The sequence below is a fragment of the Carassius carassius genome, chromosome 8 (genome assembly GCF_963082965.1).
Source record: "Carassius carassius chromosome 8, fCarCar2.1, whole genome shotgun sequence".
In the NCBI taxonomy this organism is placed as follows: Eukaryota; Metazoa; Chordata; class Actinopteri; order Cypriniformes; family Cyprinidae; genus Carassius; species Carassius carassius.
Window position 1 is genome coordinate 28,440,077 of NC_081762.1, and position 17,066 is coordinate 28,457,142.

At 37.2% G+C, this 17,066-nt stretch overlaps 1 protein-coding gene across 5 annotated transcripts in view; it reads right to left on the reverse strand.

The window, feature by feature from the left end:
* Positions 1-17,066, reverse strand: part of LOC132145684 (receptor-type tyrosine-protein phosphatase U-like) — a 259,638-nt gene that overhangs the window by 112,743 nt on the left and 129,829 nt on the right. For all 5 annotated transcript variants that reach the window (XM_059556881.1, XM_059556878.1, XM_059556880.1 and 2 more), the window contains exon 4: positions 12,336-12,417. In XM_059556881.1, coding sequence (XP_059412864.1) covers positions 12,336-12,417 — 82 coding nt within the window. The remainder of the gene's footprint in view (positions 1-12,335; positions 12,418-17,066) is intronic.

A 17,066-nucleotide genomic window follows, 5' to 3' on the forward strand; every position in this document is an offset into this window, starting at 1 on the left:
CATCTATTATTGCATCAACGTGTCGCTAATAAGTGAAGTTCAAGCGGTTTAATGATGGCTTTCTTATGGCAGCAACTTGATCAAAAAAGCCAGATGTGAATGGATACAATGAAATCTCCGTCATGAGGTCGGAGCTGTATGGTATTTTATTGACTGTTTAATAGCTCACTTATAGTGTGACGCAAGATGTAGGAGGATTAACTGCCATTTTTGTTGCTGTAATACCATGTGAGTGTATTGATTGCACTGCATTCCCTGTTACTGAATATAAAAACAAAACAAAAAATACATTGATTTTAAGGATGACTATTCAGTCTAGGGCCAAACAAACATGATGGCAGCACTTCTCAGAGGAGTAAAGCTTTGTTCCTGCCAACACACAGAACTTCAGTCTTCAGTATAGCAAACAGTGCCATTCTGAAAACTATACATTTACTATTGATGATTGGGGATGGTCCAATCTCACCAGTTTCAATTGGAGGTCTTGTGTGGCCAACCATGTTATTTACCAGAGAAGCACCTCATTTTTGAATATGTACATGAACTGAAGTAATCTATGAGCACATTTTTAATATCTAAAATATCTGGAAAAACATAACGAAACCGAACAAACTGAGACAGACTCAATCCAAAAGAACTGTGGCAATGTCTTCAAAAAAGTGTCTGTAAATGGTGCACTTGCACATTGTTTTTCAGGTAGCTTTGCAGGTAGGTTTCTTGAAGTGTCTTGAAGACATTGCCACAGTTCTTCTGGATTTAGTCTGTTTCAGTTTCATCTGTTTCTTCGTGTTATTCCAGACAGACTGATGATGGTGAGATCAGATCTCTGTGTGGAGCACTGGCTGTTGTCAGACTCCTTGTGCACACACAAATCTCACTGGATTATTAAAATTAATGGCAAAAATAATGTTTGGAAGTGTAAACTGATATTTATTGACACACTACAGCAAAATATAGAAATAACTGACTTAAAACCATTGTTTTGTTGTTGGTGAAAATACTAGTGGTCTAAGACTTTTGCACATTACTGTAAAATCATCATCAGTGTATATGAAATCTCTAAATTGTAGAATCACATATGCTTAGAGTAACTCTTAGACTGTTAGCATGAGAAGCTGCATCACCAGGTTTAACAAAGACACTACAGCCATCAGAGCAACGACAATTTGGACCACTCTTACCATAGTTTTCATCATCTCCTGATATGAACATTAAGTTAAAACTTTTAAAAACATTTCAAGATGTTCTTTTAAATTTTGATCGACCTCCATGCTGCTGTTTTCAAACAGATAAACACATCCTAGGCCCTTAAGAAAGGACTGGTGTGTTGTTGACATGAGCCTGAACCTTCCCTTAAGGCTGACTAGTTGTTGAGCAGTTCAGTCAGCACACCTCCTAGTCAATTTAGAAAATATCCGTAAAGCAAACAAGGGAAATGTAGGACAGACGCGTCTGTCTGCTCTGAGTGTTACTCCTGGGGCTTCATTTCGCTCCAGTTGTAGTGGAGCTGAGCAAAAACCTCACAGCACTGCCACTGGCAAGAGCACAGCATTCTGGGTAAACACACAGGCCTGTTTTTGTTGCAATGTCTCTATAGTTCACAGACATCCCAAAATCTGGCCACTGATCAGTGAATCTACAGCCGCTCAATGCTGTCCTCTCAAAATCCATATTCTCTCTATCTCTCTTTATTGTTGTTTGCTTTCGTTTCTGAGAAGGAAGAATGAAATGTCATGCTTCCTGGGTCAAAGTCCAATGAGATTATGAAAAGGAAATGTCTTTAGAATCTAGTTTCGAGAGGTTTCGAGAGTTTTAGTGGCAAATTCTTAGGAATATATCTTTGTATTCATGTTGGTTTCATAAGTTTAAGAGGATTTTTATATCACTTTTTTTTTTTACAACACTACTTTTGGAAATAAATGGTACAATCATGTGATTATCAATGGGAAAACGGATAATCCATAGCAAGACGCTACGAATTATCAGAATAACTAATAGATAGCTTTATACATTCCCTGGCTGAGTAATTGCAGTACATTAAGACAGTTGTCTCATATTACATATTTTCTGAATTGTTCTTTTAAATATGCAAATGAGGTGTTGTCTAATTGAATATGTACTAATTTGAACAGATAGGTGAACGACGGATAAAGCCAGGTTCAAAACACATTTCATTCAGTTGGCATGTTCGAGTTAAAGGGAGGATTTCAAATTTTTGCCTGTAGCATATGCCTTAAGTAATAAAATAAGTTAGTTAAAAACTGAAAATAGTGTCTGTGCAATTTTTTGGTTAATTTATTTGTTCTTACAGGCCAACACAATGGATTCCTGCATGTTGATCACTCCATCTTGATAACCTTGACAGGTTTTGTTTGGCGGGAAAACATGAGGCAAATTGTTACGAGTATTGAGAAGCAGTAGTGTTAACACCTAAGGCTGGCCGCTCTGATGTTGTGTAAAAGTGTCGTTCATCTGCAGAGGACCACAGTGAAACCACGCTCCTGATCCGGTGCTTTCGGGAGCCCTGTCTCCATGGTGACGGTCTTTCACCCTGACGCCAGGACAGGCTCTTCACTGCATTGCCATTCAAGACAACAAACGCTTGTAGCTTGAGGAGAGTTTTTGTGGCAAGGGCCTCTGGGTGAATTTCTCACAGACAAACAGCGGTTCTGAGAGCGTTCCTGTGGCTCAGTGGTAGAGCACTGCATTAGCAGCGCAAAAGGCTGTGGGTTCAAAAAAGGTGCATTTCCCAGGGAACACACATACTGGTAAAAATACAAATAAAATAAAATGTATAGCATGAATGCACTGTAAGTCGCTTTGGATAAAAGCGTCGGCTAAATGCATGAATGTAAACAAACGTATGTCTCCATGGGGTCTATATTCTCACAAACACCCTCCATTATAATTCATTAGCAGTGATGTGGATTATACTTCAAGAAATGAAGCAGAAGGAATGACATACTGCAGGTTTGAGCTTGTTAGAGTGAGGGAAAGAAGATATGTTTCAAAACCTAGTGAGCTGCTGTGCTTACAAAGGCAGCTACCTTCACAAGTGATTGATCTGAAATGCATGCCACACAAATGTGATGTTTGCTTACAGTAATTGCAATTTATAATGATATTAGTAATAACTATTTGCTTTTTAACATGCATGTAACTTGCATTTTGGCTGGTTAATAGAAGTTATTAAACACATATTAATGTCTTATTCTGCATGACCATATTATAGATCCCTTATAGCTTATACCTAAACTTAACAACTACCTTACTAACTATTAAACATGTTTTACTAAAGTCGTAGTTAATAGTGAGAACTGGTCTCCAAACTAAAGTGTGACCATGTGTATTCCTTTCATACATTTTTAATGACTGTATTCACATCGTTTACTGAGGGAAAGCAGAAAAACAATTTAGGACAGATACTTTTTTTACACGCTTGTAAGATTTGATAAAGCATGTCAGGCTCATTCAAATACTGTAGCACATTTCACATGCACATGCATGGTAATTCACTTTCACCTTCTCTAACAGCACAATATGAAGCATAGCCTTAATGTCTTGCATATGTGGAAAATATCCCCTTCTGACCTATTACAACAAGTTGCTTCAGAAGATTGAGAGAAGACATGAAGGTATGAGACAAGAGATGGTCTCTGTCATGTTCATATCCCGCAGCTGTCTGAAAGCGCAGAGCAGTAATGTGACGAAACATTACATTAATATTACAGGCTTAATTTACTGTAGGGCTTAAAGGAACTACTAGTGACTCTTTGTCGGGTGATTTCACAAGTACTGAGTAAATATTAATTAACTATTACATGTATTTATTATAAGTTTAGGACTTGGTTTAAGGTTAGTTGCAAGTAATTAAGCATAATGTACTGTCACACTTTATTTTAAGGTACAATTATTGCCATTAATAAACCATTAACTACAACCTTTGACTTAAATAAATAGATTCATAACAGCATAAATACATGTAACTAGTAGTTTTAGCAGTTGTAAACAAGAACACTACTTACAAACAAGTAAACAAAATAATGCCATTTCAGAGAATATAGAGTGATCAGTTGGCAATTTATTTTAGGTTTTCAGAGCCTGTCAGCAGTTTTTCCGTTACAGTTGGTCTCCATCAGTAATGTGCATCATCTTTCTGTTACTGTACTAAACATCCCAACAGCACAGGTTTAACAGAAGTGTATGACAGAATCCAGAGTACTGCAATAGTAGGTATAACAGGCTATTTAAAAAAAAATATGTAGAGTAGCATAATCATCTGTTATTAGTAAATTGGTATTTTTCCTATCCATAAACTGTTACTAGATAAACCTCAGAGTTGACTGATTTGATTTCACTCTGGGACGCTTTGGCATCATTTCAATAATGCATCATCAAATCAAAGTCAGACACAAACTCAGACCGAGAGACAGACAGATCTTCAAAGCGCTTATCTGATGGAGTCTACATATTAATATGAGGAAAGATTTGTATGTGCAAACAAGCAATTTGCTGGCAAACAAACAGCAGTTTAAAAGTCTGGGATCATGAGATTTTTTTATTTATTTTTTTTTAATCTCAAATGCTCACCAAGGCTGTATTTATCTGATCAAAGATACAGTAAAACGGTATTATTGTGAAATATTATTACAATTCAAAATAACTGTTTTCTATTTAAACCTATTTTAAAATGTAATTAAAACCTGTGATGCCAGGCTGAATTCATTACTTCATTGTCACATGATACTTCCGATTGTGCTGATTTGTTGCTTAAGAAAATTAAAATGGCTGTGCTGCTTAATATTTTTGACAAATTTTCTTTGATAAATAGACAGTTTTACAGAACAGAACTGAATGATATTTAAAAAAACAAACAAAAAAACACTTGATCAATTGATCATTTAAAAGAATAATAATAATAATAATAATAATAATAATAATAATAATAATAATAATAATAATAATAATTAAAGCTTCAAGCAGCGATGAATGGGCACTCGCACCCAGGCTCACCACAAGCGATTGGCTTTAGTAAAAAAGTGAACGGTGAGAAATATGCATTTGAAGATGTAAATTAAAGTGAAATATGTCAAAGTAATTTATATCTGCCAATCTTCCTGCATGGTGTGTCCTATTGCCAACAGGTGGTGCTATGATTATAACTGAATACTGGCCTTTACATGTCTTCAGTCTATGACTCTTTCCAAATATCTGAAGTTTGGAGAAGATCGGACATTTTATGCCTAAGTTACAAGAACTTCTATTCCCATGGCGAGACATCAAATCTTGTGATAGCGCCATGGACACGCCCTTTAACAAAAATTCAAGATCTCCACAATTTAACATTACAAAGACCATAAAATTTCAAGGAGTAGTTTGTCGCAATGTAAAATATGTCACTTCCTGTTGTCAATAGGTGGCGCTATGACTATAACTGAATATGGTAATGTCAATCTGTTCAGGTTCAGAGTCTTATCTAACATTTGAAGTTTGGGGCAGATTGGACATTGCATGTCTGAGTTATAGCAACTTCATTATAGCACAGTTATAGCACAATCATCGAAATTCGCCAGGCCGCCACGGACACACCCTAAGACGAAACTCAAGATCTTCGCAATTTAACATCGCAAAAGCCTTTAGACTAGGCATACCAAATTTGGTGTTGATCTGAATAAATCTCTAGGAGTTCGTTAAAATACAATGCATGGAAATTACAAAAATGACACAAAATTTGCTCATAATATTAAAAATAAGCGACTTCCTGTTGGGTTTAGAATTTCGCTCCAAGAGTCTTTTTTGTAGGCATTGGTGTGTTACATGTGTGTGCCAATTTTCGTGCATCTACGTGAAACATAGCTGGAAGGCTGTTCATTTTTTAGTATAGGTGGCGCTGTTGAGCCATTTTGCCACACCCTCTTCTGAATCCTATATCAGACGAAAATTTTCACCATGTTTGACGCGTGTGCAAAGTTTCATGACTTTTTGAGCATGTTTAAGCCCTCAAAAATGTGATTAATTTGGGAGAAGAAGAAGAAGAAGCGGAATAATAATAATAATTAAAGCTGCAAGCAGCGATGAACGAGCCCTCGTACCCGGGCTCACCGGCAGCGAGTGGCTTTAGTAAATAGGTGAACGGTGAGAAATATGCATTTAAACTCATAAATATGAGTAGAATATATCAATGTTTATTCCATATATCCGCCAATTTTCCTGTTGCCAGCAGGTGGCGCTATCATTATAATGGAATATTGGCCTTCAGATGTGTTCAGGGCAGGACTCTTATCGAACATGTGAAGTTTGGGGAAGATTGAACATTTTATGCCTGAGTTACAAATTTTATTCCCATGGCGAGACATCAAATTTTGTCACGGCGCCAAGGACACGCCCTTTATCGAAAAGAGTTCATAAATACAGCTTCTCTTGCGGTGGCTAGACATCAAATTTTGCCATGGCGTTATGGACACGCCCTTTAACAAAAACTAAAGATCTCCACAATTTAACATTGTACAGGCCTTTAGATTAGACCACAAAAAATACATTAAATGTCAAAAGATTTCTAGGAGTAGTTTGTCACAGCGTAAAACATGTCACTTCTTGTTGCCAATAGGTGGCGCTATGACTATAACTGAATATGGGCATGTAGATCTGTTAAGGGCAGAAGTCTTATCTAACATGTGAAGTTTGGGGCAGATTGGACATTGTATGTCTGAGTTACAGCAACTTCCTTTTTCATGGCGAAACATAGAAATTTGTCAGGCCGCCATGGACACGCCCTTTAACAAAACCTCAAGATCTTCGCAATTTAACATCGCAAAGGCCTTTAGATTTAACTGACCAAGTTTGGTGTTGATCTGAATAAATCTCTAGGAGAAGTTTGTTAAAGTACAACCTAGTGTTGTCAAAAGACCCAGTACTTCGGTACCAAGTCGGTACTAAAGAAAATGTAAATGTGACGGTTCCAGGTTTCTTTGAGTACTGGTAGTACCGAGGTCCCGTTCAAACCCGGTTCAGCGCTATGATTTCCGCGAAGCAGAAAACGAGGACGGAATCTCAAAATCCAGTCATGAAACTTACATTTTAATATGGACAGTCATAGAATTTGTCAAAGTTAGCATAACTTTATCAAATCTCCATATGGACCAATATCTGTAAATGTTAAGCCGCAAAAGTTGTTTGAAATATGAATCCGTGTTCTGCGCGTCTCTGTGTGAATTAATGGATGGCAGAGACGTGCGGGTTTGTTTACTACATAGACTGAAGCACATGACGCTTGCATTAATTTCAGCATCTGAGCTTCAGAGTTCTCTCTCCATCAAGCGATCTGAACTTTTCATTCCTTCTCAATGGACGCACAGCGCACCTGTATTTGACGCTCTGTAAACTCTTTGTGAAGACGCACGACTCACCGTCGCTGTACTGATAGCGCTGTTTCTCACACATGCAAAGAGAGAGAGAGCGAGAGTCTTGTAAACTATTATTTGTTGTCTTCTCCTGTTAAAATAATGGAGTTCATTTAGAATTATTCATATTCATTCTAGTACCGATCTAGTACCGTCCCTGTTTTGATTTCAGCAAATCCTTTTGACCGAACGCAGACAACGTGATTAATATTCATGAACCCAGAAATTCATCAATACATAGTGCATTGTATAATATACATTAGTATGATAGTAGAATTAGTAGTAGTATTATCTTTTAATAATAATTAATGTGATCTATTACTTTTTTTTTTACAGAAACCCTCAATGACCAAAAATATCTTAAGCATCACCACCAGTCTTAAGTTCAGTTAAAATGACAAATATGCATTCCATAGGCCTAAAAGTAAATGTTTACATAAAGGCATTGTGCTAGAAATATTACTATTATTTAGTAAAATATATGTGATACTGCTACTACTGTTGAAAAAATGTATAAAACTTTATTTTTTAAAGAAATAAATCACAATATTTCTTCCATGTTTTAATTTTAAAAGCAAATCCCCTTCATTTACCAAAAATAAAATGTGTTTAAATTTCATAAATTAAAAGACAAATTCAATTTGGGTGAAACTTGTTTACTGTTTTTCATAATTATATAACTTGTAGAAAAACTTTAAACACAATTGTAAATAAGTATAAAGAATGGTTTTATTTTTAGTGCTAAAATGTTTTTTTTTTTTTAATTAGCATATTTTTGTGTTTTGCTTTGGTACCGAAATTGGTACCGAGAACCGTGGATTTTCACTGGTATCGGTACCGTATACTGAAATTTTGGTACCGTGACAACACTAGTACAGCCCCTGAAAATGGCAAAAACGACACCCATTTTGCAGAGAAAATTCAAAATAACCAACTTCCTGTTGGGATTCGGATTTCCTACCAAGAGACTTTTTTGTAGGTATTGGTGTGTTATATGTGTGTACTGATTTTCGTACATGCACATGAAACGGAGCTTGAGGCGCGCTATGTTGAAAGTGTATAGGTGGCGCTATAGAGCCATTTTGCAGCACCCAATGGAATATTGGCCTTCAGTTGTGTTCAGGCCAGGACTCTTATCAAACATGTGAAGTTTGGGGAAGATCAGACATTTTATGCCTGAGTTACAAATTTTATTCCCATGGCGAGACATCAAATTTTGTCACGGCGCCAAGGACACGCCCTTTATCGAAAACAGTTCATGAATACAGCTATACATGTTTTGTTCTTGAGCTATAAAGTTCAATCATTGTATTTTTATACTTTAAGTATAATTACATTATTTTCAAACCAGTTATATAGGAGTTGTCCGTGGTTCATGAGATCATTAAGAAAGTAAAATTAAATGATAAATAAACTATTTTAGTGTAAATATATAAATCTTATTATTTAGACACATGATAATAGTTGGTCAAAGTGTTAATAACTGCTTTATTAACATATATTCCTGCTGTAATTCATGATAAAGTCAGGTTTTTATAAAACATGAAGTAGTTTCCAGCTATCTATTTTTGTGAACTCATCTTAAGTGAGGACTATTTATACATTTAAAGCATTCACAAAGGAGATTTAAAGGAACATTCATCTACCAAACTAAAAAGTTAAACAACACAGAAATATTTTTTCAAGATGGAAAAATGAAACTGTACAGCTGTACACTTGATAAAAAAATCTTTCTTTATTACTTGAGCTCCATTAAACATGATCTCAAACTACTTGAGTCCTCTCCTTGTTCACATGTACACACAAAGCCATACCCATACCTGATTTCAGATGGGCAGCCGCAAATATTTCATTTTCACACAAACAGTTCAAAAACATATGAATTTAGCTCTTGGTGTGTTCTAATTGATGAATCGTGTGATATCGCTGTAATATTTTATTTTTAAAAGCAATAAAACAAGAATAAATTCGTTTTTTGTGAGTTCGTGAAGTCACACGCTTGTGCTCAGAGCGGTGATTCATCTCTCATCTTTCTCACGTACACGTATCACTGACCAGAATTAATCATCAATTATTAATGAGCCCTGAGCCGGTAATAATCATATATGTTGGTTTAGCTTGTCAGTGTGAATTAAATCTAAGTATTTATTTGTATTTTTAACCGATTTAAAAGTGAAACTAAGAGAGAGTCCAACCTTTTTTAGTCCGGGAATTGCAACTGTAGGGGCGCTATTTCTCTCAGACAATGGAAGTCTAAGCACATATACTCAAACAGAGGGACAGAGTGAGATGAGATGTCTGACAGTTTTTAAATTTTCTGTTATCCATACAGTGTTGTAAAGTCGTGAAACTATGCATATTTCCTCAGAAGGACTTTTTCATCTGTATAAAAAAAATGCTTTGACGTGTTTGGAAGCTACCATTTTAAAAATACAATACAATTAATGATTCCCTTTTTACGGTCATTTCAAAAAATCACCACAACAAAACCATTCAAGCTATCCAAAATCCATTCGCAATTTAAGTTCCTCCGTGTTTTGGCATCATGTAGACAAAGTTTGGTCTGTATAGTGTAACTCTCTTCTGAGCAGTGTGCATTAATTCACAGCGAAACTTTTCCAAAAATCCACATTCAAATCAAAATAGCCGACTTCCTGTTGGTCGTAGCTGATGACTGTGAATTAGAAAGTTGTCCGTCTTGATAAGAATAATTTATGTCCCGAATTTGGTATCTGTCGCTAAAACTAACCCCCCCACTTTAGACAAAGGTGGCGCTATAGAGTGCCTCTTCCACACCCTCTTATCAACTTTTGCCAGTGTCTAGTTATCATTGATACTGATATGTGTTCTGAGTTTGATGAAATTCTAAGTATGTTATATGCCTCAAAATCACCTGAGAAGTATTCCAGTTTGACATGTTGCCACGACAACAATATTTTTAGATATCAATACTTCCTCAGCCGATTTATATCGGCTGTGTTTTAACATTATTCTGATGAAGTTGGAAGCAAATCGAGTAAAAATAAGATGCTGAATTCAAAGCATTTTGAAAATGACACACTTCCTGCTGCCAGTCGGTGGCGCTATAACTTTGACTCCTAATAGTCACATATATGCGATCGAAATCATACAACAAACATGTTGCAAACCTAGAGGCCACAGATTCCAAAGTGTGCGCAAAAGAGTTTTTGAGCATGTTAAGGGCCCCAAAAGCCTCCATAACTTTGACGAAAAATATGAATACTAAACCCTAAATAGCCAACTTCCTGTTGGGCGGAGCCTATGACGTGCAAGTATGTATGATATATGGCCCTCAGTATTCCAGGGGGCACTGTAGAGCCCCTGTGCCACGCCCGTGTATCAGTCTCTGCCCGGCCCTAATGGCCGCAGGTTCCAAGGTGTGTGCCAATTTTCAAGAGTTTTCGAGCATGGTAAGGACCCCTAAAGCCCCCGTAACGTTAGAAAAAAAAATATATATAATAATAATAATAATAATAATAAATAATCCTAAGGAAAACAATAGGGCTCTCGCCCTCCAGGCTTGAGCCCTAATAATAGCAACCCAAGACTTCTAGAGAGTACGGTGATGTGACTCTTATGTCAGTAGCTACAGTGACTGTAAGTGGACCTGTCCATGGTGCTGATCCCTGCTCTACATTATGTAAGTCTGGTCAGACGGCAATGGTTTTAGTGCAATTAAAGATTCCAGGAAAGCTTTTCAAATGTGTAGGGGAAAAAAAATTTGTACAGCAAGAAAATCAATTTTAAACTTTCTTGTGCATTCCAGAGCCACATGCAATTTCTTTTTCTTTTCTTTTTTTCTTTTTTAAATGCAGTGATAAAGCTTTTATCAGCTTAAAACAAAATTTACAGCAACTGCCCAGGTGTCAAACAGAAGTTGCTTTATCCTGGCAAAATCTGAAAATGTAAGCAAATTTAATCTCAAATGATGACTTGTAGGATGGTTATGCAGTAAAATGTTGTAAAGCAAGAGAGCTTACTCAAATCACTATACACTAATAGTGCATTCTAATCACAAATGAGTGCTAATCACAATGTATTCTCATAAGTGTGTATCCGCAGTAAAGCACAACAAAGGAACTCTTTAAATATATAAATATTAAATACTAGGCTTGCTAAGGTATGTGTGTGTCCATTAGGTGTGTTTCTGGAGCATTTGCAATTACATTATTGCTGTGGGGTGTAAAATTAAAATGTGAACACAAACCTACGGCTCCATCAAATTAAAGCAGGCCACAAACTAAGTCTAACAATCCAACAGCATAGTCCCCATCCGCATACAGTTTCTGTTTTCCAGCTTTCCTGTCAGCATGACCGCTCTGCATTTCCCAGAAGCCAGCAGGCAGCAAAACCCACCGCACCTCAATCCAAACTGCTGGAGCAGAATTTTGCATTGTCCACTTACACACACTTCCAGCAGTGCTAATGGTGTGCAGGTCAGCAGGTGTGTGAGGACACGGGAAGTGTGATAATAGAGAAAAATAACAGCACAGCGAAGGACACAGGAGATTCTCTCTCATTCACGCCTGAGTGAAGCAACAGATTAAGTAGTGGCACACGGAGCACAAAAGCCAAAGAGAGAAGACCCTTTTTCTTTCTTCTTCCCCCAGAAAATAAATAAATCTGTGACAGCGACTGCTGGGACCGGGAGATGGAGTGATATCTGCACAAAAGGTCAGCCGCAGGAAGTGGACGTGAAGCAAGAACAAGGGAAATGGAAGGCAAAGTGTCAGTGGATAATTGTCTTCCATGATGGCTATTCAGATCAAAAGTAAGCACCCCACGACTCTGACGGGAGGAAATGGCCACCTTTGTTCCTCTGTCTGGGTGGGCCGACCTGGTCATACACCCCCCTCTAGGCTGGAAAAGGTCAGTGAGTGTGTGTTTCTGTGTGTGCAGAGCGTCTGGACTTACAACAGGGGTAGTTTAACAGAACTATATCGTCCAGGCCGATGTAACCCTTCTGCTCCGATGAGATTGTGGCTTCAAAAACGATCTGCAAGGAAAGAGATGAAAAAGTAAGACAAAAAAGAAAAATAGACAGCAAGGGAAAAAAAATAATAAATAAACAGTAGGTACAAAAAGTTTTTTACAGTTTGCAGTGTTACAGAATGTGCACTGAAAATCTTTTCATGTGAACAAGACATGATAAACCGCCAACACTCGGCATGGGAGACGCGCACTAGAACAAGGGTGCAGCCTTTAACATTAACCAGGCTCATTGGAAATACATGCTTTGACCTCAAAACTTCCTTTCTTCAAATACATGCCTTCTTCGGTGCTGTTTTTAGTTTAAATGAACACTATTCAGTACAATTCAGACAACTTTTATTCCTTTTTATACAAATACGATTTATGGCAAATAACATATCAGCTTTCGGGTCAAGGGACTTATATTCTAGATACAGACCTGTTGATATTGGCATTATTTCAAACCTATTTATATTACACTTAACTCATTAAAGCATCATGAGTACAACAGCTGTAATTATAATTACTATAGTAGTACACCCCTGTGATTGTCATTAAACCAGATGTTCCCATATCCCACTATAATTATCATTATAATCGCTGTAGTCAGGTTGACTATTGCACTGAAGCATGTGAATAAGCAGAATGCCTTTTCATTTCAAATTGTTGCTTTTTCATTTTATTCTTGATGTGAACATGCCAGTGTGTGTTCTTGAGTGAGTGACTGAACTGTGTCTGCTCCCAAAGGTTTTTCCCATGTGGTCTCTTTCTTCAAGCAGATCCATTATTCTTTGCTCTCTCAATAAAACAATACAATTTTGGCTAACTCAACTACATAACTGATCACTTACACGCAGTTCTGCCTACCGACAAGCTAGCGTTTGTTCATGTAAATTGTTAAGCAGGCATTTGCTGAGCTACAGCCTTCATGATTCAGCACAAAAAAATCGCGCTGTTTTGACCTACCGATGAATTCGACTCAAGACTCACGCTCTGCTGAGAATACAGATTTTGCTCTCTAGTGGCCAATTACACTGCAAGTATCCCACATCACTCATCCGTTTACACAACTTTAGCTATTCTGCTAACAAAGGGAAGACTGCCTCCCCGGCTGTTTCATTGTTGGACAGGCACAGATAGCTGATAGATGTCCTCCCATTCTGAATCAAACAACAAACGAGCTGGCAGTGCTAACAGCCATCCAATCAAAGCCGAGCTGCAGCAAGCAAACAGACTTGATGGTGCAGCAGGCTGGTGCACGCAGTCCTTATCGCCACAAACATATTTAGTGATGTTTGCTAAAGCAAGCAAAACTATTACTAGTTTTGAACAAGCCATTAACCTTTTTAAGTATTGAAATTCAGGCCATAAGAACTCACAGAAACCACTGTAAACCAATCAAATTGTGGCAGTGATGTACATTCAATCATCATTCAGTTTCTTATTTGCTTCTGTGCAAGGGACGGAGCAGATTAACTGCTGATTCAGGTCTGTATCGATTGGCTCTCTTTATGCCCAAACCCTGTCTGGTTAAGATTTGAAACATCAGTCACCGAGAGGGAATGACAAAGGGGAAGAGAATCATTTGTGGAAGCAGATGGATAGACAGAAATAGGGCCAACAGAAAAATAAAGGCACCACTGGGGACATGTTAGCTTGGATGCGTTGTGCTAAATGAACTGCATTACAATTAAAACTGTGTTTAGAGTATTAAACTATAGAATGGATGTCTAAGGGACACACAGCATTGCACCAAACTGACTATTATAAAAGTATGGCCAAGATAATAAACATGATCATGAAAAAGAGAATATTGTGACTGCAGAAGGATCATGTGACACTGAAGACTGGGGTAATAATGCTGAAAATTCAACTTTGATCACATTTAATAAAATAACATTTTAAACATATTCAAACAGAAATTATTATAGCCATTTCAAAGTTTAATACAATTTCACAATACAAACATAAAATTCCTGTATTTCTAATAAAAGTAAATAAATAAATAATTGCAGCTTTTGTGAGTATTTTTAAAAATCAAGTTTTAAATTGTAGTGTACATATATATTAGTCTCGTGTATTTTTACGTTAATATATCAATCACCCAGACAGTTTTGTAAAATCCATCATAAATAAATCACTTGCAGTGAATAAAAAATAGAGGTGTAAATCAGATGGTTAGTCATGATAGTCATGAATGAGATATTGATTCTCATATCTACGATAAGATTATGATAGGATACGATTCGATTTGTATATCATTCGATTAAGCGATATTATGTACCTATTTTAAGCAACAATCAACATTTTTATTAACTCACAAAGGCAATCAAAACTTCAACATTTTTATCTGAAATTTACACATCCTGTACCTCATTTGGGACATTCACAACAACAAAACCAAAATAGGCCTACACTCGAAACAATAGGAAAAGAGGTTAGTGTTTTGGGCCATTGTGCACATCCCTGATATATGTACAGTATGTGTGCAGAAAACATTAGACGAAACAGAAGGGCTGGTAGCATTGTTAATATTTGATAAAGACTCCTTGTCATCTCCAACACCTACAGCACTGACATCAGCACAATACACATCAGACAGAGAAAGGTGTTTTTTCAAATCTGCAGCTCACAGTGACTGGCATCCATTTATCTCATTGCTCTTATTTCCTGTATTCAACCCACCCATATGTCTAGAGCATCAAATTGATAGAGATCAAAATACTGCAGACAGGAAACAATTGCTAGATGGCATACAAACGGAAGTATCTCATTTACACCAGTGGGACGCTGTTGCATACTGCGTACAGATGCGTTTTATCAGAGCAAGCTCAGGAGCACAAACACAAATAACAGGAAAAGGTCCTTTTCATGTCTTACAAAAGCCTTGGAAAACCAAGGAATGTTGACAATGCCATTCACGTCTCACACAAACCCCTGGGGAATCTCAGAGAGGCACTCATGCATCTCGACATGAATTGGACCGCATGCGCTTTAAAAAGCCTGTCAAAACAAAACCAGCAAAGCTCTCAGTAAAGATTCACTTAATGCTTGGACATCGGACGTTTGGGGAAGTTATTCACGAATCTGTTGATAATCATGCTAAAACATACAGTTGGTGTGTCGATGACTCAAATCTGTGGGGGGGGGGGTGATTATTTGATTAATTATTTGCTACATCCATTAGCAAAGCATGTTAAAAACATGTCAGGTTTCTTAGCTTACGGAGCTGGATAATTAATGGGAAGCTACTGAAAGGACAAATTAACAACATACTGTATGCAGTATGTGTGCAGGCAGAAGGATTGCGCCCCACAGCGACTCCATCCAGGGCACTGTGGTTGAGCTTATATAAAGCATTAACCATGATTTGATTGAACATTTGATTTGATTTATACGAGCAGCTGTGCTCTGAGAATAAAAGAACATTACACAACACAAATGAGGTACCAAATAAACAATTAAACTTGACTAATCAGCTAGCAAAACACTGCTGTACTTGGCGGCTAAAACTATGAAAGATAGAACCACAAAGACAAGTGACAGCCAAGAGAAGACCGCTGGGAATGGGACAGTCATGTGCAAGTAGTAAAGAGGACACAAGATAAATGATCATCTACTTGGCAAGTGTTTGGAAAAGAGTCAAAGTCATTCCTAAGCTCATTACAACAGCCTGCCACAGCCAGACTGTTACAAAACCCACTGAATATTCACAACTGTTTCTTTATTCTTTCATTCTCTTCTCTGTTCTTTATCCTTGTGTTTTGCCTTATGTTGGGCTTTTTGATTTCAATTAGCCTGAGCCAAAAACACCCCCAAGTAATGTACTGTTAGTTTAGTTATATACCTGGTGTAAGTCAGTAAAATTGTCCATTTGGCAATGCATAAAAAACACATTAGCTGCAAAGATGTAAAGATATTTCACAATAAAACAATTTTTACTGTATTTTGATCAAATAAGTGCCGCCTTGGCTTGGTGAGCAGAATAAACTTACTTTTAAAAACATACAAATCGTGTGTGTGTGTGTTAAATATTACATAAATTACATAATAATTGGAATATCATCAAATTATAACAAAACATTCCTTTCCAAATGGCCCTTGAAGGCGTATTTTCACAACTGTAGTATAGACTCATTCATGGTCTTGGACAAGAGTGGAATGCAATTTTTCCTCTCAGGTATAATGAAAGTTGTGGAAACAAACTCCAGCAGACCTGATTGTGTGGTGATGAAAACATTCAGTTCTGTTCTAACCTTCAGAAACACAATGAAATCCCTCAAGAAAAGGAGTCTGCGCTGACCTTTATCCAACACTTCAGTTGTGTTATCTATCCATTGCAGTCTTCTGTTTGGATCACGTGTTCTCCCTGCATAATGACTAGTCTCCTGATGCTCAAGAAATCAACCATCAATGCATCTGGGGTGGATACTGGACATCCATTGCAAAATAAAGGGGCCCAGGACAGTTCCCTGGGGTACACCAGTGTGGCTCAAGGTCCTGGAGCCTTGAATACAGCTGGCTCTCAGGAAAGAAGTCTTTGATCCTGAACACTTCAGAGGAATCTATATGGTTACCAGACTTTCACTGTTCAAGCACTTTTATCCACATGCACTTACAACTAATCACAATTTCCCCTTATTTCTAAAAATAGCTAGAAATTTAGCATTTGCA